Below are 25,513 nucleotides of genomic sequence, written 5' to 3' on the forward strand. Positions count from 1 at the left end.
AACAGAGAAATCATCGGTAACTCCAGATAGTCACCAGTAACCTTGACTAGATCAGAGAAAACATCAATAACCCTGGATAAATCAGAAAAATCATCATTAATCACATCGAGAACTGAGAAATCAACAATAACTCTGGCAAGATCAGAGAAATCATCAGTAATAGCAGCAAACTGAGAGAAATCATCAAAATCTACGGCTAACTAGGAGAAATCATCAGTAATCCCAGCTAGACCAGAGAAATCATCGTTAACCCTAGCTAGAGAGAAATCATCAAAAACTACGAGTAGATCAGATAAACATTAGTAAACCTGGCTCAATCAGGAAATCATCAGTAACACATAGAAACATACATAGGAAATAGCTGCAAAAGTAAGCCATTCGGCCCTTCAAACCTGCTCTGCCATTCATTTTGATCATAGCTGATCATTGCATTCAATACCCTGATCCCACCTACACCCCCATCCTTTGACCCCTTTAACCCAAGGGTTGTACCTAATTCCTTCCTGAAATCACACAATGTTTTAACCTCAACTATTTTCTGTGGTAGTGAATTCTACAAATTCACCACTCTCTGGGTAAAGAAATTTCTCCTCACCTCAGTCCTAAAATTTTTACCCCTTATCCTCAAACTATGACCCCTAGTTCTGGACTTCCCCAACATTAGGAACATTTTTTATGTATCTACCCTGTCTAACCCTGTTTGAATTTTATAAGTTGCTACGAGATCCCCTCTCACTTTTCTAAACTCCAGTGAATATAATCCTAACTGACTTAGTCTCTCCTCATATGACAGACCTGCCATCACAGGAATCAGCCTGGGAAACATTTGCTGTACTCCCTCTATAGCAAGAACATCCTTCCTCAGATAAGAACACTGAAATTGCACACAATATTCCAGGTGTGGCCTCACCAACGCCCTGTACAATTGCAGTAACACATCTCTATTCCTATACCGAAATCCTCTAGCTATGAAGGCCAACAATACCATTTGCCTTCTTTACTGCCTGTTGTACCAGCGCACTTACTTTCAGTGACTGATGCACAAAGACACCAAGATCTCTCTAAGCCTCTCTCCATTTACACCCATTCAAATAATAACCTGTCTTCCTATTTTTGCTGCAAAAGTGGATAACCTCACATTTATCCACATTATACTGCATCTACAATGCATATGCCCACTCACTCAACCTGACCAAATCACGCAGAAGGATAAGACCATAAGACCATAAGACATAGAAGCGGAAGTAAGGCCATTCGGCCCATCGAGTCCACTCCACCATTCAATCATGGTTGATTTCAACTCCATTTACCCGCTCTCTCCCCATAGCCCTTAATTCCTCGAGAAATCAAGAATTTATCAATTTCTGTCTTGAAGACGCTCAACGTCTCGGCCTCCACAGCCCTCTGTGGCAATGAATTCCACAGACCCACCACTCTCTGGCTGAAGAAATTTCTCCTCATCTCTGTTCTAAAGTGACTCCCTTTTATTCTAAGGCTGTGCCCCCGCGTCCTAGTCTCCCCTGTTAATGGAAACAACTTCCCTACGTCCATCCTATCTAAGCCGTTCATTATCTTGTAAGTTTCTATCAGATCTCCCCTCAACCTCCTAAACTCCAATGAATATAATCCCACGATCCTCAGACGTTCATCGTATGTCAGGCCTACCATTCCTGGGATCATCCGTGTGAATCTCCGCTGGACCCGCTCCAGTGCCAGTATGTCCTTCCTGAGGTGTGGGGCCCAAAATTGCTCACAGTACTCCAAATGGGGCCTAACCAGTGCTTTATAAAGCCTCAGAAGTACATCCCTGCTTTTGTATTCCAAGCCTCTTGAGATAAATGACAACATTACATTTGCTTTCCTAATTACGGACTCAACCTGCAAGTTTACCTTTAGAGAATCCTGGACTAGGACTCCCAAGTCCCTTTGCACTTTAGCATTATGAATTTTGTCACCGTTTAGAAAATAGTCCATGCCTCTATTCTTTTTTCCAAAGTGTACGACCTCGCACTTGCCCACGTTGAATTTCATCAGCCACTTCTTGGACCACTCTCCTAAACTGTCTAAATCTTTCTGCAGCCTCCCCACCTCCTCAATACTACCTGCCCCTCCACCTATCTTTGTATCATCGGCAAACTTGGCCAGAATGCTCCCAGTCCCGTCATCTAGATCGTTAATATATAAAGAGAACAGCTGTGGCCCCAACACTGAACCCTGCGGGACACCACTTGTCACCGGTTGCCATTCTGAGAAAGAACCTTTTATCCCAACTCTCTGCCTTCTGTCTGACAGCCAATCGTCAATCCATGTTAGTACCTTGCCTCGAATACCATGGGCCCTTATTTTACTCAGCAGTCTCCCGTGAGGCACCTTGTCAAAGGCCTTTTGGAAGTCAAGATAGATAACATCCATTGGCTCTCCTTGGTCTAACCTATTTGTTATCTCTTCAAAGAACTCTAACAGGTTTGTCAGGCACGACCTCCCCTTACTAAATCCATGCTGACTTGTCTTAATCCGACCCTGCACTTCCAAGAATTTAGAAATCTCATCCTTAACGATGGATTCTAGAATTTTGCCAACAACTGAGGTTAGGCTAATTGGCCTATAATTTTCCATCTTTTTTCTTGTTCCCTTCTTGAACAGTGGGGTTACAACAGCGATTTTCCAATCCTCTGGGACTTTCCCTGACTCCAGTGACTTTTGAAAGATCATAACTAACGCCTCCACTATTTCTTCAGCTATCTCCTTTAGAACTCTAGGATGTAGCCCATCTGGGCCCGGAGATTTATCAATTTTCAGACCTTTTAGTTTCTCTAGCACTTTCTCCTTTGTGATGGCAACCATATTCAACTCTGCCCCCTGACTTTCCTGAATTGTTGGGATATTACTCATGTCTTCTACTGTGAAGACTGACGCAAAGTACTTATTAAGTTCCTCAGCTATTTCCTTGTCTCCCATCACTAGATTACCAGCGTCATTTTGGAGCGGCCCAATGTCTACTTTTGCCTCCCGTTTGTTTTTAATGTATTTAAAGAAACTTTTACTATCATTCCTAATGTTACTGGCTAGCCTACCTTCATATTTGATCCTCTCCTTCCTTATTTCTCTCTTTGTTATCCTCTGTTTGTTTTTATAGCCTTCCCAATCTTCTGACTTCCCACTACTCTTTGCCACATTATAGGCTCTCTCTTTTGCCTTGATGCATTCCCTGACTTCCTTTGTCAGCCATGGCTGCCTAATCCCCCCTCTGATAACCTTTCTTTTGTTTGGGATGAACCTCTGCACTGTGTCCTCAATTACTCCCAGAAACTCCTGCCATTGCTGTTCTACTGTCTTTCCCACTAGGCTCTGCTTCCAGTCGATTTTTGTCAGTTCCTCCCTCATGCGCCTGTAATTACCTTTATTTAACTGTAGAACCTTCACATCTGATTCTGCCTTCCTTCTTTCAAATTGCAGACTGAATTCTACCATATTATGATCACTGCTTCCTAAGTGTTCCCTTACTTTAAGATCTTTTATCACGTCTGGCTCATTACATAACACTAAGTCCAGAATAGCCTGTTCCCTCGTGGGCTCCATCACAAGCTGTTCCAAAAAGCCGTCCTGTAAACATTCAATGAATTCCCTTTCTTTGGGTCCACTGGCAACATTATTTACCCAGTCCACCTGCATATTGAAATCCCCCATCTCTGCATTTTCCTCACAGCTTGCCCTCCTACCCAACTTTGTGGCATCTGCAAATTTGGAGATAACGCATTTAGTTCCCTCTTCCAAATCATTAATATATAATGTGAACAGTGAGGTCTCAGCACAGATCCCTGTGGTATCCCACTACTCGCTGCCTGTCAATCAGAAAAAGACCCATTTATTTTAACTCTTTGCTATCTGTCTGCTAACCAGCTTTCTATTCATCTCAAGACACTACCCGTAACCCTGTGTTCTTTAACTTTACATGGTAGTCCATTATGCGAGGCCTTGCCGAAAACCTTCAGAAAGTTTAAATATACCACATCTCCTACTTCTCCCTGGTCAACGCTATTAGTAACATCCTCAGAAATTCCAGTAGATTTATTAAGCATGATTTCCCTTTTGTAAATCCATGCTGACTTTGTCTGATTATACCACTGCTTTCCAAATGCTGTGCTATGAAATCTCTGATAAATGATTCTAGCAACTTCCCTGCTACTGACATTAGGCTCACTGCTCCATAGTTCCCTGTTTCTCTCTACGTCCCTTTTTGAATAGCAAGCTTATATTAGCTACCCTGCAATTTGGAGGAACCATTCCAGAGTCCAAACAATTGTGGAAAATAACCACCAATAGGTCCATTATTTCTAGGGCCACTTCCTTAAGTACTCTGGGATGAAGATTATCAGGCCCTAAAGATTTATTCACCTTCAATCCCATTAATTTCCCCAAAACCCTTTCTCTACTAATATTGATTTCCTTCAGCTCCTCAGTAAAACTTGTTTCTCAAAATTTTCAGTATGTTTCTCATCTTTTCCTTTGTGAAGACAAAAGTAAAGTATGAATTTAGTTCCTCAGTTATTTCTTTGTTCCCCATTAGGAATTCCCTGTTTCTGGGTTTCCTCCAGGTGCTCCAGTCTCCTCCCACAGTCCAAAGATGTGCAGGTAGGTGGATTGGCCATGATAAATTGCCTCTTACTGTCCAAATGTATGTAGGTTAAGGGGATTAATGGGATACATGTGTGGGGTTACAGGAATTGGGCAGGGGGTGGGCCTGGATAAGATGCTCTGTTGGAAAGTTGGTGCAGACTTGATGGGCCAAATTGCCTCTTCTGCACTGTAGGGGTTCTATTCTATGACTGTAAGGGGCCTACATTTGTTTTTGTCAATCTTTTACTCTTTATGTACCTATAGAAACGTTTACAGTCAGTTTTTATGTTCCCCATAACTTACTTTCATACTCTATTTTCCCCTTCTTAATCAATCCTTTGGTCCGCCTTTACTGAATTTAAAACTATTCCCAATCCTCACCTCTAACCCCGGCCAAGTGAAAGGAATAATCGAAAACTCTGAGTAAATCAGATAAATCATCGACAACCCCGGCGAGACAGAAATCATCAGGAACCCAGCTAGATTGGTGGAAACATCAGTAACTCTGGCTAGGTCAGAAAACAGTAAGAAGTTTAACAACACCAGGTTAAAGTCCAACAGGTTTATTTGGTAGCAAAAGGTGTGGCTTTTGCTACCAAATAAACCTGTTGGACTTTAACCTGGTGTTGTTAAACTTCTTACTGTGTTTACCCCAGTCCAACGCCGGCATCTCCACATTAGGTCAGAAAAACCATCAGTAACTTCGGTTAGAGAGAAATCATCAGTATTGCCTTTGACAAGGTCCCTCATGGGAGGTTAGTTAGGAAGGTTCAGTCGCTAGGTATACATGGGGACGTAGTAAATTGGATTAGACACTGGCTCAATGGAAGAAGCCAGAGAGTGGTTGTGGAGGATTGCTTCTCTGAGTGGAGGCCTGTGACTAGTGGTGTGCCGCAGGGATCGGTGTTGGGTCCATTGTTGTTTGTCATCTATATCAATGATCTGGATGATAATGTGGTAAATTGGATCAGCAAGTTTGCTGATGATACAAAGATTGGAGGTGTAGTGGACAGTGAGGAAGGTTTTCAAAGCTTGCAGAGGGATTTGGACCAACTAGAAAAATGGGCTGAAAAATGGCAAATGGAATTTAACGCAGACAAGTGTGAGATATTGCACATTGGAAGGACAAACCAAAGTAGAACGTACAGAGTAAATGGTAGGACTCTGAAGAGTGCAGTTGAACAGAGGGATCTGGGAATACAGGTACAGAATTCCCTAAAAGTGACGTCACAGGTGGATAGAGTCATAAAGAGTGCCTTTGGTACATTGGCCTTTATAAATCGGAGTATCGAGTATAAAAGTTGGAGTGTTATGGTAAGGTTAAGCATTGGTGAGGCCGAATTTGGAGTATTATGTACAGTTTTGATCACCTAGTTGCAGGAAGGATGTAAATAAGGTTGAAAGAGTGCAGAGAAGGTTCACAAGGATGTTGCCGGGACTTGAGAAGCTGAGTTACAGAGAGGGATTGAATAGGTTGGGACTTTATTCCCTGGAGCGTAGAAGATTGAGGGAAGATTTGATAGAGGTGTATAAGATTTTGATGGGTATAGATAGAGTGAATGCAAGCAGGCTTTTTCCACTGAGGCTAGGGGAGAAAAAAACCAGAGGGCATGGGTTAAGGGTGAAAGGAGAAAAGTTTAAAGGGAATATTAGGGGGGGCTTCTTCACGCCGAGAGTGGTGGGAGTGTGGAATGAGCTGCCGGACAAAGTGGTAAATGCGGGATCACTTTTAACATTTAAGAAAAACTTGGACGGGTTCATGGATGAGAGGGGTGTGGAGGGATATGGTCCAAGTGCAGGTCAGTGGGACTAGGCAAAAAATGGTTCGGCACAGACAAGAAGGGCCAAAAGGCCTGTTTCTGAGCTGTAATTTTCTATGGTTCTATCCCTGGCTAGATCAGAAAAATCATCTGTAAATCCGGCGAGATCAAAGAAATCATCAGTAACCCTAATTACATCAGGGTACCATTAAAACCCCAGATCAGAAAAATCATAATTATCGTGGCTAGATTAAAGAAATCCTCAGTGAACCCACCTAGATCACAGCAAAAATCAGTAACCCTGGTCAGGTCAAAGAAATCATCAGAAACTATAACTAGATAAGATAAATCATCAGTAACACTAGGTAAATCATAGAAATCATCATTAAACCCGGCTAGACAAGAGAAATTATCAGTAACCTCAGCTAGATCACATAAATCAGCATTAACGAAGGCTCGATCATAGAAATCATCAACAAACCCCGGCTAGATTAGGGAATCATCAGAAATTAAAACTGGGTCAGAGATATCATCAGCAACCCTGGCAAGATTAAAGAAATCAGCAGTTACAGCAGCCAGATCAGAGAAATCGACAGAAACCACGCTGGAGAAAAATCATCAGCAACCCTGGGTAAATCAAAGATCATCAGTAACACGGGACTGATCAGAGAAATCATCAATCACCCTGGCCAGAAATCATTAGTGACCACACTGGGGAGAAATCATCAGATACCCCGGCTAGAGAGAAATTGGACCAGATTCTCCGACCATCATCAGCAACTCCAGATAGTTCAGAGAAATCATCACTAACCCCGGATTGAATAGTGAATTCATCAATAACCCTGGCTAGAGCAGAGAAATCTTCAGTCACCCTGGCTAGATCAGAGAGATTATCAGTAACCTTGGCAAGATCAGAGAAATCATAAGCAACTCCGGCTAATTTAGAGAAATCATCAGTAACACTGGCCAAGTCAGAGGAAAAACATCAGTAACTCTGACCAGACCTGAGAAACCATGGTTAACCCTGGATCGATCAGCAAAGTCATCAGTAACCCCGGCAAGATCAGGGAAATGAAATCATCTGGCGCTCCGGCTAAATCAGGGAAATCATCAGTACCCCTAGTTATACCAGAGAATTCATCAGTAATTCCAGCTCAATCAGATAAATCATCAGTAGCACTGGTTCAATCAGTAAATTCATCCATAACCCTGGCTAGATCAGAGAAATCAACAGTATCTTGATTGATCAGAGAAATCATCAGTACCCCAGCTAGATCAGAGGAATCGTCAGTAGCCCCGGCTAGATCAGCAAACTCATCAGTAATCCTGGCTCGATCTAAGAACCACCTCGGAAATTGTCAGGAAATGCGAGCCTTGTTTGATGGGGGAAATTAGAATAAATTACATACTCCACTGACATAAGACGTTTCCTTTTAAGATTGACAATTAAGGAAAATTGTTTTGCAGCACATGAAAGCCAAATTAAAGTTGGAGGTGCTTACTTCTGATTTTAGATGATAATCTAACAAGGTATTTCATCCTGTAGGGTTAATATTTCCCAGTTTAGTCTGCCATTCACATTGGCCCAAATCTTCATGTCTCCAGATCGGCAGAGGCAGGACATAAATCAGGAGATATTAATCAGGACCCTTTGGAAGTCCTGACATGTGGACAGAAGTAGGAATTGCCAGGAAGTTTACATTTTGGATGGGCTCATTCCCTGCTTCCCAGGATGCACAACGAATGCTTCAGTTGATATACATCGGATGTAACTGTGTGCTTATCCTGGAAATGCTAGACAGTTCAATACCTGGTCCAACAGCCGGTAACTCCATAACTAACTCACCGAATCACCTCACTCCTGGCACCCAACTACTACCTCTGGCCACCCGAATACACTTTGACCCAACTCGACCACCCTCCACTCGACCACCCTCCACTGACCACCCTGACTAGTCCCCTCTGCCACCCAAAGATCCCTTGATCTGACTACTCTCTCATCCACCTAATGCAGTTACCCACCTACCCATATCAGCCACATGAACCACCTCAGCCACCAACCCGCCTGGCTTACCTACCCATTCATTCACTCACCCCGTAGCTGAATACTGTAGCTAGTGCTGTAAAAAGGGATGTGTCCCATCAACTAGGATGAGAAGATCCTTGAAGAGATGGGCAGTAGTGTTGGGTCGATAAAATCTTCACGGGCAGCAGCAATGCACCTCGCATTGCCACTGATTGGAACATTTAGGCTATTATTCATAAATATCCATGAATGGCCTCCCTCTGTGCTACAACCGTTCTATGATTCTCTAATATGGAGGACATTCCATCTTGTAAGATAAAATTTACTGATTATATTAAGCAATGTGATCATGTGACAATAATAAGACAGATTGACAGAATTCAAAAGGATTTGATCAAATTGAATGGATGATCTCTGAAGAAGGATAGAAAGCATGTAATGCACATAGGAAGAGGAAACATGGGACATATTCACAATGTATTATGGCCTTGAAAATGTACTGTAGGATGACAACATAAACGTTTAGTGTTGACATCTGAAATTCTTTCTTTGCTTCTTAATGGAGATGTTAACTTATTCAAGATAAATAGGAAAGTTAGGTGATTATGCCAAGCATTTAAACATTACAATCATGCAGTATAATTTAAAGATAGCTCTGTTTTAAAGGTCTATGGATGGATTTTTTGTTTCCCATTTTCCAGCGAGATAAGGAATGTGAATGTGGTCATTAATTGTGAAGACATTAGACCAATTTTAATTGTATTGAACCTTAGCTGTTGAGGCATATTTAATACAAACATATTATGATTAATAACAATCCAGCCATTATCTGAATACATCAGACAGAGGATCCCCACAAGCTGCTTTTCTCTGAATGTTATTCCAGATGTTTCCATAATCCCTAAGGCACTTTCCCAAAGGTTGGTGACATTGGCTGTGAAGACACCTGTTGGGTTGACCTCTTTGCAGAATGGCCAAATGGAATTCAGCCTTTGCTGTAGCCGTGCTCATGCTTTTAATCATACCAGCCTGGAAATGATGGTGATATTAGCAGACAAATACTTCATGCACTTACATCACGTTCTTCTGTCTCGTATATTAGCATTAGTGTGGGAACATTTGAAATAAAAGGATTGATGCTTTTGTTAAAATAATAAGATACTGAAATTAAGGAATCTATATCTTTAATGTGGTTTTCATGTAGTAGATAAAAGTATGTGGTATTAATTTAATAATCCCAGTCTGAGTACTTGAGGCTTTGCTGGTGATAATATTCAACCACTCTAATATATATGATGCTTCAATAAAATTTAATAAAGGAATGATAAAAAAACAAAATAATTTGACAAAAAAGAAATTTGACAGGATTGGAAATTCTTTCCTCTGTATCACAAAATCCCTACAGTACAGAAGGAAATCATTCAGCCCATCGAGTCTGTATTGACCACAATCCCACTCAGGCCCTATTTCCGTAACCCCCATTTACCCTGTTAATACCCCTGACACTAGGAGCAATTTTAGCATGGCCAATCAACCTAACCCACACATTTCTGGAGTGTGGGACGAAACTGGAGCACCCGAAGGAAACCCATGCAGACACGGGGAGAAAGTACAAACTCCACACAGACAATGACCCAAGGCTGGAATTGAACATGGGTCCCTAGCGCTGTGAGGCAGCAGTGCTAACCACTGCGTCACCGTGCCGCCCTGTAGCCTGTGGTTAATAGGGACTGAGTATCCATTGAGGTGGAAGGATCTAAAGATATACAAACTCACTCAGAATGGAGAGGATTGCCATACAGAGTCGGAAAGGAAATTCCAAAGAAGGAAATGATAGAGGGAGCAGTTTTATCACCAAAGATCCAGCAGCAGGAGGGCCATCCATTGGGAAGTAAGAATTTCCCATCAAATTAACAAGCAGGATGGAATTCCTTCCTGGAAGATGATGGGAGGGGACACTTCCCCACCAAGACAGTACAAAGTAAAGGTGATGTTAACATGATAGGTGAGAATGAGGACTCCACTGTGATGAAAATAATAGACAGACTAGGAATTTTTGGGGGAAGGCCAAATATCCAAAATCGGAATAATCTTGACTGGGAAATGTCCACTCCTCAGTGTAAACTGAAAACTCATGTACATATAGAGGGCCAAGTTTCCTCTCTCCTGTCAGGGGATAGTCAGAGCAGGATTTCCCCCAATTGTCCTGACACCACTGTGACCCCAACCTGGATCAGGGCTCATTTGCTTGAGAGTGGGATTCCCACAAAGCAGTTCCTGCTGATGTCCAGCAAATGTTGGAATACCCATTGCTGCACCAACTTCCCTGTGACATACTCCTTGTAACAGGACAAGGGTAGGGAAATGAAGGCTAGACTGTACACTGACTTGGCTATCCTCAGCCAGTCCTTAAAGCCCAGGTATACTATAATGACTACTCAGCCCATTTTTAAAATTCTTTCATGACATGTGGAAATCACTGGCAAAGCCAGCATTTATTGTTCATCCCTAATAGCCCTTGAGAGGGTGGTGGCGAGCCGCCATCTTGAAGTATTGAAGTCCATTGGTATAGGTACATTCTCAGTACTGTTAGGAAGGGAGTTCCTAGCATTGGGTGGGGGATTATGTGGGAAATACACAGAGCTGGAGGAACACAGAGTTCTGGGGGTAATAGGTCTAGAGAAGTTAACAAAGATAGGAAAGAGCACAGCTATGACACAAGGACGAATATTTTAAATTAGAGGCACTGGTTGTCAGGAGCCAATGCAGGTCAGAAAATAAAGTAGTAATAGGTCAGAGGGTCTTGGATAGGATTTGAGCAAAATAATTTAGATTGAGATGAAGTCTAAGGAGGGTGAGTGATGAGAGACTGGCCAGTATAGTATTGGAGAGGTAAAGTCTGGAAATGAGATAAACATGGATGAGAGACATTCCATTCCTGGGTTAACACATGAAGAATGGTCATTAATACAAAATACTAGGGTTGTTGTTAAGTAGGTGGAAGCTCAACCAAGTCCGAGTCAGTACCTTCATAAAAAGGAAGAAATCTGAAGAAACTCCTGACTGCTAGGCAGTAGTCCCGACAACTGCAGTACATCACTCAGGCTTTGCTTCTCTGGTTTCTGAAGTCATCTGAACTTCCTGAATCCAATTATAACAGCATTACCCAATTCTCACCACCACCTTGTGTCTTCATCCATTTACTGATGTAAACAATTCACATCAAAAGTCACAACAATAATCATATAGACATTGCTCATACTCTGGCGCATTTTCAAACAACAATCAAAATGTAATGCTTTGGGGATTTTCGCATATATTTCTATTTGAAAATTACTACTCACAGGTGGTATTGTGGATATGACTTTCATATAGATCATTGATTTTAGATGCTTCCTAAAATTGAGTGAGGCTGTATCAATTTCACAAAGGAACTTTGGATCCTGGGATGAAGAAATTTCTGGAGGTTTTTTTAAAAGTTATCCTTTGAGTTACTTTTTGTTGTCAGAACTGTCAATCATTTCAATTACCTGAGACTTTCCAAATTTACAACTTTACTTGTTGGAAACTATCCTACTAGTTAAACCAGAGCAATTTCTTTTACCAAAAACCCATCCCTGGATCCGGTGGCATTGCATTTTATTGGCATGTTGACCAATGTACATTATTTTCACAGGGGATGGATACGCTAAGGCAGGGTTTCCCAAATTTCTCCAGCTACGGAACCCTTTTGACCTCCCAAGAGTACTCAGCAGAACCCCTGAGAAACATTCTTATTATGCTGAAGAGTTGAACAACAACAAAAAAATCGATTGCTTTGCATAATAGATACACACAAAATCAAATTTATAGAATTTTTTCTATTTCTTATATGTACACATTTATTATAATTAATAATGTGATTGGTTGCCAAGCAAGTGAGGTTATAGATTTGGAAAGTTAAACACCTACAGTTTCAGGAGAGTGAAATGATTGACAGTTTTGACAACAAAATATAACTCAGAGGATCACTTTTAGAAAAAGCCGCCAGAAATTCCTTCATCCCAGGATTCAAACTTCCTTTGGGAAATTTGTATAGCCTAACTCAATAATTTATTATAATTCTGCAACAAATACTTAAGTCTTACCTTTGTGAAATGTTTAATGGAAGGATGCTGCTTCTTTTGCTCACAAATTCATTTAATATAAGGAGTGCTGCTGGAGAGCTGGATTCTCAAATCACACACACAAAAACACTTTCTCCCTCTCTCACACACACACACACTTTCTCTATCTCTCTCTCACACACAGAAACACACACATACATATGCTCACTCCCACCTCTCTCTCACACACACTCCCACCTCTGTCTCTCATACATACAAGCATACACATGCACACTCCCAACTCTCTCTCTCTCACACGCATGCACGCACACACACACTCCTTCTCACACATATACACACACTGTCACTCATACACACTAAGAAACACACACATATGTACTCACACTCCCTCCTCTCTCTCTCACGCTCTTACTTCTTTCTCACATACACACTCCCATCTCACTCACATATACACACGCATACACACTCACTTCTTTCCCACACACACACACACTTTTTTGTCTCTCATTCACACTTACACTCACACAAAAACAGAAACATGCACATGTACACACCCACCGCTCTCTCTCACACACACAATTCTCACACACATACAAAACACTTGCTCACATACACAAAGAAACACACACATACACTCCCACCTCTCCCTCCCACTCAATCACATTCTCACTTCTTTCTCTGCCCCACACACTCACTCACCTATCTCTCCCACACACTCACAAACGCACACACACAGCAACACATGTACATTTGCACATCCACCTCTCTTCCTCTCACACACATTTCCAAATCTCTCTCCATTGTTCCATGACCGCTTGCCCTCCCAATCTCCAAGGCCACCGTCCCTACCATCCAGTGAGGCTGCTTCCCCTTCCATCCAGTGGCCGTGGCCTACCTCATTCTGCTACCTGGTTCACCATCCCGTTGTCTTCACTCTTGGCCTTGGCTGAGACCTTCAATAATAACATTACCGCTATTTCCTGCTTGTCCAATCAAAGACTGGCTTCTCAGTTCATTGGCTGCTGATAGGATAAAAGTGTGAAAACCACCTTCAATTGGACAAACTGGAAGGACAACTGTTTTCAAACTTAAAATTGCCGGATCTACTGTGAAATCCCTGGATGGCTCCTACGGAACCTCAGGGTTCCCCTGACCACTGCAGAGTTAAATAAAATTCATAGCGTGTCCTGGTAACAAACAATACCTTTTAGTTTCATTTAAATGGCTACTATTCTGTCCATTGTGGGATCTTCCTTGTATCTGGCAGAATAATACAACCTTATTTTCTGTCTTAGGCTTTAAATTCAAAATAAATTCATGGAAGTCGGAAAATTGTAGCAGTAACACTATACAGATTTTTTACAATAATTATTAAGTTTAGCTAGGATTATAATAAAATGTAAAATGTCATTCACAACTGCTATGCTCAACCATGCTATAAGTAATTTTCTTACATTATGGTTCACTTTTTCTTCTCACCAAGTATGAAAGCTACCTAGCTTGAATACACCCTTCAATCTCCTAGGCATACTCTTGCTTTGAAAAAGACAAGCTGATAAATAGCTTAAATGCAGTTTCTGGACCCACTGAATTTAAACCCAGCCAACAATCAAACATAGAGTTGGATAAATTATACAAAGTTTTTACATTTAAATTCAATGGTTTGGCTTCTCCCTTTGAAATTCTGCTAACAACAACCTGACTAATTGTTGCAACAAATGCATCGAATTAGCCAACTCCTTAAGAACCCAGGTCAAATAAAAGGAGTCAAAACCAAATAAGTTAGTTTTGTCACTACCACTGCCTCATGTATAGATTCTTCTTAACTCTAATAAAAAGTGCAAAATCTATTCTGTAAGAGGTAAATAATATAGCCTAGTCAATGATTTGAAATTGATTAGTCCTTCTCATACATTTGTACTCATTTGGTAGATCCTGACCATCCATCATTATACATATTTCCAGTAACATAACACAAAAAAAGTCAAAATGAGACACCATTCATTCAACCATTTACTTGGATACAAATGTGTTGGCCATAGATATTGGAGACATTCACCAAATCATTACTCATGAGGTTCACCATAACCTACTTATGACTTTGTCATTCCTGGGCAGTAGTCAGCATGATTTATGGAAACATTTATGTATGTAAGCAGCCCATGACTTCTATCTGGATGTATATAATTTTTTGAATCTATTGCATTTAAAATGATAGGGCAATAATATTTTGCTGGTTGGCTCTGATCTGTAGCTGGAAAATACAAGCACCTATCAATCTGCAAACTTCTCTCAGCAATAGTGATTACCCTATAATTGACCTATTACTGCAATTGGATGTTGTGGCTTTCAAGACACAGACAAGGTCAAGCACAACTGCACCTTGGCAACAAAGTGGAAAAAACTGGCATATGTATTTCCACTATGCTATGCATTAGATAATAAACCAATCATGTTACTATTAAATTTTATATTATCCGACTAACCATGATCAATACCATATAGAAGATAAACTAATATTTATTCTTTAATTAAAATTATTTTCAATTGCAAACACAACATATAATTTGAATGCAATTCACAGTGCAGCTAAGCTAAGCTTTTGGGTTGATGTGAAGCATCATGGACACAATAAGTAGCACTCAGGTGTCAGGCCTAAATGTGAACTCCAAGTGTGCTATAGCCAATCTGTGTCATGTCAAATCCAAGATACCATTCCATATTGTTTCCAGTCCACAACATCTCCAACAAAATTCCAATCTGGGGCAAAGTTAAAATATACAGGTGCTTAGATGGAAACTTGATGCATGTTCGTGTATTTTTTAATAATAGAGAAAAAAAATTATGTCTGTATTCCAGTAGCAATTACTTTCCAGTAGAGTAAAATTCTCAATATATGTCAAAGCATGCATGCAACAAAGCTCTGTTATTGCAAATCCTTGAAGTCAGTCAGACAAAAATCAACTCTAGTCTGTCAGCTGAACATCATAGTCTAACACCAGTAACTGTTATATAATAGGCATATAAAATTTCCTTTCAATCTCTTAACATTACTATTAACCTGCTTTCTGAAACTATTCATTTGCATCATGTTCTGAGCTCAGAGGTTCACCTTTAAACTCTCAAGAAGTCCAGCAACACTTTCACACCACACACCAGATTAAACTATAAAGTACATACATGAAGAATTCGACTTACCTTCACAGTTCAATCATTATTTTCTAGAATGACATTAGCAAACTTGGTTGGTGTTCAGCAAAACAAATGTACTGAAGTTTCTAAAGAATGATCAGAACTTGCAATATTCACAAAGAAAAAAGAATAAACAAAACTAAGGCAATGAAGTTTATGAATCTTATGAATATTTTATGGTTGGCAACATAATTCTATAACTCACCTTTAACCTGTAGTATGTGAATTCTTATATCATTTACAAAATCAGAATTAAAATTTATCTTAAGGCCTTTCCTTTTTTTCTGTAGATTCAACTTTAGCTGAAACATAAGGTCCAGTGCAAGCACGATGGGCCAAATGGCCGTTTCTTATGTTGTAAATTCCAAGATGTTGAAAACTGGTTTAACTGATTTCAGTCAAACCCTCATTCTCAGAGGAAAGCATACACTCAGGGAAACGACAAAACCAGGAAACTGCCATTTCACACTCATGCAGTGAGCAATGTTTCTCTGAGTCAAACTAGTCTACATCCAAAGAGCTACTAATTTCATTCTATAAGCATCCCCAAAGAGGCATTTGAGGAAATTTCTTTCTGATTTCCCATGACCTATTTGGTTAAATGCCTTCCTTTTGAAGCCAGGTTGAGATGAAAATGTCACCATGAAAATAGCTGTAGTGGTGTTACATCATTCCACAGCACTGGCTGTTGATGCACATGTGTGGATTGCCTTTATTTATTTTAATATAATGAATTATTGAACTCTATGTGATCCTCCTACCCAATAATACTTTCAACAGTGATAGATTGCAATGAAATTAATAAAATTATCTATTAGAGTAGTTAATCTTTGAACAGCCTCAACTGAATTAAAATATTCTGCTATTGGGAACGGAGTAATTTGTTAAATGTTTTAAAATGGGGGTGCCTTTTTTGTACGTCAAATCAGAATATAACAAATTTCACAAGTCTCTTTTTAGGGTTACACTTTCAAGCACTGACAAATAAGAAAACTTATCAGGCAAAACTCAGGACAAGCAGATATTAGGCAATTGTTCTATTTGTGTATGTTATATACAATAAAGAAAAAAACTAAAGCTATTCTTACCCCCCCCCCCCCCCCCCCCGCCGCCCCCCCTCCACTCCCCCCGTCCCACCCATACTTTCCTGCATGGATTGCTGCTGCTACAAATGAGCAGAATTGTGCAGAAACATTTTATTAGTGTCCAGTTTAAAGTACAGCTAAGTTTGTCATAACATGTAGCCACTGTGAGTTGTAATAAATGCAAACAATCGTTTACAAATCTTTTCCCATTATTTATCTGACCGAATGCAACAAGATAAAGAAATGACCTGAATTCTGTAAGATAAGCCATTAGTGTCTAAAGTTATTAATGCTATTTTGAAATTTACATCTATCGCTTTTCTGCTGCTTTATTTACCTGAATGTTTACATTGCATAGAAACATTACTCATGTAAGTGTTACCGTAATTTCTTTTGTGTAATATTCTCCACTCTATTTCTGTCCCACTGAAGTTGCCTTGATTTTTTTACTTTTGATTTAATGACAGCAGCAGAATCTCTGTCTGAATATTTCTGTCTTTCCTTTCACTCCCATTTAGTCCACTGCTTTTTCATTGTTCTTTCTTTTCTTCACCCACTTCTCTCTCTAACAAAATCAGTTCTCAACACATTGTAATGTTGGAGAGCAGCTATATGTGAGCACAGGGTATACATTCTCAGCAACCACTGTACTTCCCTTAATGTAAATTCATCACTGTTTATTGCAGCAATGTCTTTCTGTTAGAACTACATATCAATATATGGCAATTTCTTCAGAGATTTTATTCGCATACAAAGCCCCTTTTAGTTTCAAAATATATTTTCTTTCACACTTCAAAATGTCATGTATCATATCAAAATTGTTTCTTTCTTATCCATTTATTTTTCTTTCATTATCTCCATCCTATGCTTCTCTCTGCATTTTATTAGTTGTGCTTTCTATCTTCCCCTGACTGTGATGTTCTCCCTCTGTCGATATATTTTGCTCTATTCCTTCATTAACTGTATTGTTCATTCTATCCTCTTTCCCTAAGGTGACCTTTTCTCATTCTATGTATTTTTCTGCCATTATTTCTCTCATACTCTCCAAACAAGTAAGTACTTGTGTTTTTCTTTTCCTGATGTTTTGTGTGCATCTCTCTGATTCTCTATCAAACACACAGATGTGTCCTTGTTCTAACATTCATTACCTGGCACTTTTCCAACTTCACCGGCCTTCCCCCAGTCAATTTGTGAAGCTTAGTCGGATGAAAGACCGAATAAACTCCCTGTCTCACTGTGTCCTAGACTGAAACTTGAGCAAATCCAAACCAGAAAATGTAGCGCATTGCCTCTTTAATAATTTAAACCTTGATGCTCAAGGTCACAGAAAGCTATCGATAACAAAAAGAATGTTGTAGAATAGTTGTATACTTAAACTATGAACTATCACTCCAGAAATGATAAATTAGACAATGGAAAACTTAATATATTTCCATAATGTACAGATCATGCAAGATATTGTTTGGAATATATATACTGTACTATATATATAATACATATATATTGCTTTCATGCAATACTCTAATTTTGGAACTGAACATTTGCAGAACAATCTGGAATATTACAGCCTCAGTGCACTTTAGGGATATTGATTTCATCTTCGTTTTAACGGATTTATTGTAGTAACATTGCAAAATTTAAAATTTTGACAGAATAATTTCAATGGAAATAAAAATGCTGTGGTGTTGGGATAATGTGATTTAATGTAACTGGTTATTATAATGCAATCAGTGGTTATGGGGCCATTCATTTGGATGAATTTATGTTGAAACCAATTCAGCTATTTTATCAGTAGACTGTTGATCCTCATCACCCATTCTTTCGATTAATAGTTACCCACCCACTGCCTCTGCCTGACTGTCAGCCTTCTTCTAAGAAAACGTTGTCTTTCTTGCAAGATGCTCAGTGTGGACACTACATGCAGCATTGATTATTTTGCAGTTGTAGCTGAACCTGGTTCTGGAAGTGTTTCAACACCTTCTCAGAGGGTGACACAATCAATCAGTGCAGCATTTACATTCACCAAATGGTATTTTTAATAATGCCTTAATTACAGTATGTGATTATTTTCAAAGTTATGAACGATTTATGGGCACATCTTAACCCAGTGTCATATTGAATTTTGCTTAGCTTTATACAAAGCCCACTTGGTCCTCTTGCAAACATAACGATAAACACAGTCTTGAGTTTTGCAGAATTAATACTTCGCTGTTGTAATTTATTGCTAACTTCATCACATATGTATGTAATCTTGTTGATTCCTCAGTACATTCTACTTTATGTCGCTTATAATGCTATTTTAAATTTGACTTGCAGCATGTTAATGAATAATATCGGAGAGTTTAAAAGTCACCACATCCTCCAAGGAAAATTGTTTTTTTTTGCAGATTAAAAAAATTTAAAAGTTTTGCCATTTTTTTCACCACAGCAATGCCATGTGGGACAATGATTCATTGAAACGTGATTTATGCTACACCTTATATCCTTGTACACAATCCAAAATAAAGCATTTCCAATAGCAACCTTGATGATGTACCTTAAAATGGCATTTCTAATCAGACATTTACACTGTTCTTTTAGAAAGGAGTTAGTAAACATTTGAATGGGACAGGATTGAAAGTTTCAGGTATGGATGTAATCTGGATTCTTCATGGAACAATTGCTGAGAAAGGGATAGAGGGAATATTGGCTAGGGGTGGGGGGTGGGCTTAGGGCAAGATTAAATGATAAAACTCCAAGGATGACTGAATATTTTGGAGTTTAGTTGATGACATTTAGAGCTCTGCCACTGCTAACTTTTTCCCTGCAGATTAAATGGGAGGAGTGGATTCACATTGTAACTATTCAATAGAGGGAGTTCTCTGAGTCAAAGAGCCTCACTGCTTTCTGCTCTCACACTTGCTGGTAAGAAACATGGGTGAGTTTGGATTGTGGTGATACCAGTATCTTACACTTTGGATATCCCTTCTTGCACATTATTATTCCCAGCACCCGTGTGACATGCTAACTAATCCCCTCGAACTCTGCCTGGGCCCTTCACTGTTATTCGTACTGACAATAGTGTTTATCCAGAGAGAGAAGGCATGAATATGATTTTTGTTACCCAGTCAAATGTTTTCAGCTGAATCAACAGCTGAAGCGGTACCTGAGGATTTGAGGTGAGCTTCTGTACTTTGTGCTAATTCGGCACAAATTTAGAACCTGGATAATCCAACTGTATCCGGGATCTAGAGATTCACGTTTGAACTCGCCACGGAGGTGGGGGGGGGGGGGGGGTTCTTTCTTCCGAAATGGGTTTGAAAGAATTTCTCATCAATGGAGCCTCCGATTGAAATATATGAAACCACCTCTCCATTCGCAGCACCACAATGTTACAATGATGCATTTCAAATAATCTGTTCTGTGGGACAAACATCCCTCCAAATGAGCCAGGAACACGTTTGCTCACGGTAATGTCCACGGGCTGGAGTGGCTCAGCTCAGCGTCTGACCCTGAATCAGGAACCCAGGCTGCGGTGGTGGGGGGCTCAGTAATAACCTGACCACATTGGTTCACACTGTGAGAGGAGAGGAAGGGAGGGAGAGTGGAGAGAGAGAATGTGTGTGGAGAGAGAGAGAGTTTGGAAAGTGCAGAGAGAGAATGTATGGAGAGTGTGGAGAGAGAGTGTAGAGAGGGGGGAAGAGTGGAGAGAGAATGTGGAGAGAGAATGTGTGTGGAGGGAGAGTGTGGAGAGGATGTGGACGGAGTGTGGAGAGGAGAGATTGTAGAGAGAGGGTAGAAAAAATGGAGGGTCGGGGTAGTGGAGAGTGTGGAGAAATAATGGAGGGAGAGTGTGAAGGTAGAGAGTGGAGTGAAAGTGAATGGAGGGAGAATGGAGGAAGAGAGTGTGAATGAAGAGTGTGGAGGGAGTGTGAAAGAAGAAGTAATGTAAAGGGAGAGAGGGCGGAGAGTGGGTGGAAGGGGGCAGGATCGGATGTTATCAGTGAGGAGGTGTATAGAGGCTGTTGAAGAGAGTGGGGGGGGGGAGGGTTATGGAGGCTGGTGAAAGAGTTGGGAGTAAGTCTAGAGGCTGTTGGGGGAGTTGGGGGTAAATCTGGAGGTTGTTGAGGGAGTTGGGTGTAAGTCTGGAGGGTGTTGAGGGAGTTGGGGGTAAGTCTGGAGGGTGTTGGGGGAGTTGGGTGTAAGTCTGGAGGGTGTTGAGGGAGTTGGGTGTAAGTCTGGAGGGTGTTGGGGGAGTTGGGGGTAAGTCTGGAGGGTGTTGGGGGAGTTGGGTGTAAGTCTAGAGGCTGTTGGGGGAGTTGGGGGTAAGTCTGGAGGTTGTTGAGGGAGTTGGGGGTAAGTCTGGAGGCTGTTGAGGGAGTTGGGGTAAGTCTGGAGCCTGTTGAGGGAGTTGGGGGTAAGTCTGGAGGCTGTTGATAGAGTTGGGGGAAAGGCTGGAGTCTGTTGAAGGAGTTAGGGATAAATCTGCAGGTAGCTGGCACAACTGCTACCAAATAAACCTGTTGGACTTTAACCTGGTGTTGTGAGACTCTCCAACGCCGGCATCTCCACATCATGGTAGCTGACACAAGCAGACTATCGCTGATGTGAGTTCAGTTCCCGGTGAAGGCGGTAATGATGGAATCACTGCCTCCAGCCAGCAGCTTAGGTGGAATCTCCCTTTCGGAAACTCGGAAGTCAACTTGGAAAGCTTTCAATTCCAGCAAGTAAACAAACAATAAGAAAACCTGATCCCTTTCCCGGAAACTTGTTGAATACTTGGGAAAGATACAAATCACCGACGGTGATTTTACTCTTAATACAAACCAAATCCCCAGAGCCCAGAGCAGCAAGGTGATTGCTTGGGCGATGTGCCAACCTTTAATATAATGTGAATCCTTAAAATTCAGCAAAAGAAAATGAAACAGAGTGAGCGCAAGGAAAACTTTAGATTTTTTTCAGCGCAACAAGTACTTCAGGGCCCGGCGGCTAAAAAATCTTCATCCTGATGACACAAAGAGGGAATATAGGAGGGTGAAAGATGTGACGGCAGAGTCACAATTAATATTCTATATCCAGCCAGTGAATCTTACAAAATAAAACCCGAATTGCACAGAAGCAGCTGGGAGTGATCACCCGGAGATCTCTAACCGTCAGATATTCAGATCCAAACACGCAGATTGGTGCTGGGACGTGCTGTGTTTCTTTAATGGGCTCTGGTGATGAAATGGCCTTATTTTCAGAATCCGAATTAACCAGCAATGCAATGTCGTCGACAATCCACGTTATTTGAAATAAATGAATTAACTTGAGTCTAAGGAGAAGGCGGAGTAAAATCATTGGACGATTGTCCATGTTCAGACATTTTTTGCCTAAATATTGCCATGTCCAAGTGATGGGATTGGGAATCAGACTGTTCAAAATAACCAATGTTTTTTTTAACATACTCGGAGTGTGTCTGGCTGGACTGGGCTGGGTGGTGAAATAAATTTGTGGATTATATTCCGATAGAGACTTCCCCCATCTATAGCTGATTTTCCATTTAAAGAGGGGGTTTAAATGTTCTTCTGCTGTTTGATCTAAGGGCTAATCCTAAACAGACATTGACACTCTGAGAAATGACCTGATCTGATAAGAGCGATGTTCTTATCCTTAATCATTTTAAGACTCGCCGACATAACAGGCTAAAAATTGGGAGGTTTCGAGGTGTTTATTTCTCCCGTCCGTCCCCCATTTGGCAAGCAATGCGGGGGTTATACTCACATTTCGGTAATGTTCTCCATCTCGGCTGCCGAAGCCAGGACGGGGAAAGCCACGATGCCGGGCTCAATGCAGGTGATCCTGGTGCTGCTACATCTGCAGGAAGGAGGACAAGCGAGAGCCAAGCTGCCCAAGCCCAGCACCGTGCCCAGCAACAAGCACACCGCACACTCCCTCAGCCTGGAGCCCCAACACCTCGGCAACGAGGAGCCCATTCTCCGCTCGCCTCTCCTCCGCACTCCAGATCGGACGGAATTTCCCAAACAAGGAAAAAAAAACAGGAGAAATAAAAAAGAAAGGATGACAAGGACCCAGATCCGTCTCTCAGCAGCCCCCCTGACAGCAGCGGGGAGGAGGAGGAATCAGCAATAATCCGTAGATTGCGAATAAACAGAGCGGTCCTCCTCTCTATGGATAAAAGGATATTTAAGCGATGCCTCCAGTTTGTAAATCCCTGTCCACAGCTCTCTCTTTCTCTGTGTTTTTTTCTATATTATATAGTCTCACAGGGGCGATCCGAATGTGGAAAATGCTACAAAAGCAGCCGCCAGTGGATCCGCAGCCACTATTTGAGGCTCCGGCAGAGGTGGAGTGAGATTGTGGCCATTCGGCTCTGGGCTATCCTTCCTGCCGCAGTGGCCACTCACTCACTCAGTCACTCAGTCAGTCCTTGGCACCAACTCCCCAGCTGCTGACAGGGCTCTGTGTGTGCGAGGTCTTCTTTAATTCTCTCCAACACCCCCCCCCCCCCTCCGAAAAAAAACACCTTCTCACCAAAACTATTCGATTTTTTAACATCCAATTCGGGTAGCTGCTCTACATGACGTGGGGCTGACGCACGAAAAGGGATGAAGGAGATTTTTTTGGGGCCAAAAAAAACCGCAAACTATAAATGAGAGAGAGAGAAAAGTCAAAGAATGTGAGAAGCGGCGAGATGTGTGGGATGGGAATCGGACTGTGCAGATTTACAGCCGAGCCAGGCAGCGCAGCGAGCAGGCACATCTCTCTGCTTCTGCCTGTACAACAAGCCGGTGCTGAAATGTCCAGAGCCACACAGACCGAGAGTTATCTCCGCTTCTCCCTCACACACACACACAGTCCAATAAATCAAGTCGGTGTTGTATGTGAGGGGTATGGAATCCGTAGCATTGCCTAACAGAGTCTCCCGTTATAGCTCCCTTGTGCCAATTAAGGGTCTGGTTTACAATCATGCAATCCTTAGCATTATATCAACTCTCACAAACCCACTGCTTGTTGGATTAGAAGTGATCTTAATCGGCAGGGCAATCATATAACAGAGTGGTGACAGGCGGTTCAAATCTGTTGGATAAATCGAATTTCAAAGGTTTCCTACTAAGAATTAGACCGACCTTAAACTATTTATACCTTTGGATGTGTGTGTCCATATCTGTATGTGTGCATACATATGTGTATCTATGTGCTTACATCTGTATATGTACATCTGTGTGTATCTGTGTGTTCACATCTGGATGTGTGTGTATGTATCTATGTGTGTTTTAATTTTTGTACTGCAGCCCTTGAATCTGTCATGGACATCACAATGTACGATGCAGATAACAGGCAGTCAGATTGCTAAAACTGCTAATATTACACACAGATATTGAATTACAGCATTGGTTAAAATGATAGCATGAATTCACATGGAGACGTGATCGAATTCCTACATTTAGCTCATTGACTTTTAAATGGTCTCTAATAAAAGAGCATGTCTGAAAGGCGTTTGGGTTATAACTGTTATTCTACCCCCCCCCCCCCCGCGCCAACCCCCCAGGTCTGTGCGGAAAATACGAAAAATGAATTTCACAAAGAGCTCACGTCCTTGTGTTGCTCCTTGCAGCAACAGCTCTTTCACACTTTGATTTTTTTAAAAACAGGAAATGCAGCAGCGCTGTCTGTGCAAACAATCCTCCAATTTTCATACGGTTAATAATAACGCGATTCCAAAAGGTGTTACCCCTCTCTGCCCCCACTCTGTCTCTAATTGCCTCTGTTAGTCTCTCCACCACCACCCCCGCAACGCCGTCTCTCTCTCTCTCACACGCGCGCAACTCCCAGTGAATTTTCCCGCAGTGATTTCGCACTTTGCAGCAATCCAACAAACAAGCTTTTCCCCAGTCGCACTGTCTGACGAGCTGCTCTGACACCTCCTGGACAAGGCAGCAACTGCACCTTCCAAAAATAAACCCCACCGCAGCCCCGACCCCCTGCTGCTGTCTGCGGTATGTCTTACCAAAAACCCCACCGACAATCTTCCACAAGCAGCAGTCCAAGCTGCACATTCTTAAACCAAATTAAAATATCTACTAAAGATTGATAATTGAGGGGGCGGGAGGACGAACGAAAGTAAATCAATTGTGTTTTGCACATTTTTAAAACAGCAAAAGAACGATTATTATATATAAATTAAAAGGCTTCCAAATATGCCAGACGTTATCCTTATTTTTAATATGAATTTTGGAAGATGCAAATACCATCTCAAACGGAAATGGGAAATTATTTTCAGCTGTTTGAATCTGGGTCTCACCTGCCGAGGGAAGAGGCGATGTTCAGGACCGCAGCGAAAGAATTGCAGGGTTAAAATTGCACAAACCATGAGATAGACAAGGTGAGGGGCTGGGGTTCTGAGTCCTCCAAAGTGTAGACGAAATGCAAATATATAATAGGCAAATAATTCAAGACGGCACCAAGTGAATAAAGGATCTACATGTTTCAGGACAATTAAAATGTAACAGTTCAACATTAAAAGCTTTGAAATATAGTAATGGCTAAATTATAATATCAAAAACGGGGATTAGTAAGATTGTCCTCAATCCCATACTTGTTATTTTGGGGTCCTAAAATGTGATCAGACAATAGCCACTTTGATTTATCCCCAGATCCTCCACTAATGCCCCCACCATTGCCCCTTGGCAAAACACAGTGATTTTCTCCAAGTGAAAAGGGATAGCAGATGGGTTAGCCCTACCC

At 41.3% G+C, this 25,513-nt stretch overlaps 1 protein-coding gene across 1 annotated transcript in view; it reads right to left on the minus strand.

Moving 5' to 3' along the window:
• ntrk2a (neurotrophic tyrosine kinase, receptor, type 2a) overlaps positions 1–22,885 on the minus strand; it is a 195,497-nt gene extending 172,612 nt beyond the window's left edge. Inside the window, exon 1 of the mRNA XM_078214460.1 lies at positions 22,529–22,885. Within this exon, the coding sequence (XP_078070586.1) occupies positions 22,529–22,740 (212 nt within the window). The 5' untranslated portion in view covers positions 22,741–22,885. The remainder of the gene's footprint in view (positions 1–22,528) is intronic.
• Between the last annotated feature and the right edge of the window lie 2,628 nt (positions 22,886–25,513).

Source organism: Mustelus asterias, chromosome 6 (assembly GCF_964213995.1).
Source record: "Mustelus asterias chromosome 6, sMusAst1.hap1.1, whole genome shotgun sequence".
NCBI lineage: Eukaryota > Metazoa > Chordata > Chondrichthyes > Carcharhiniformes > Triakidae > Mustelus > Mustelus asterias.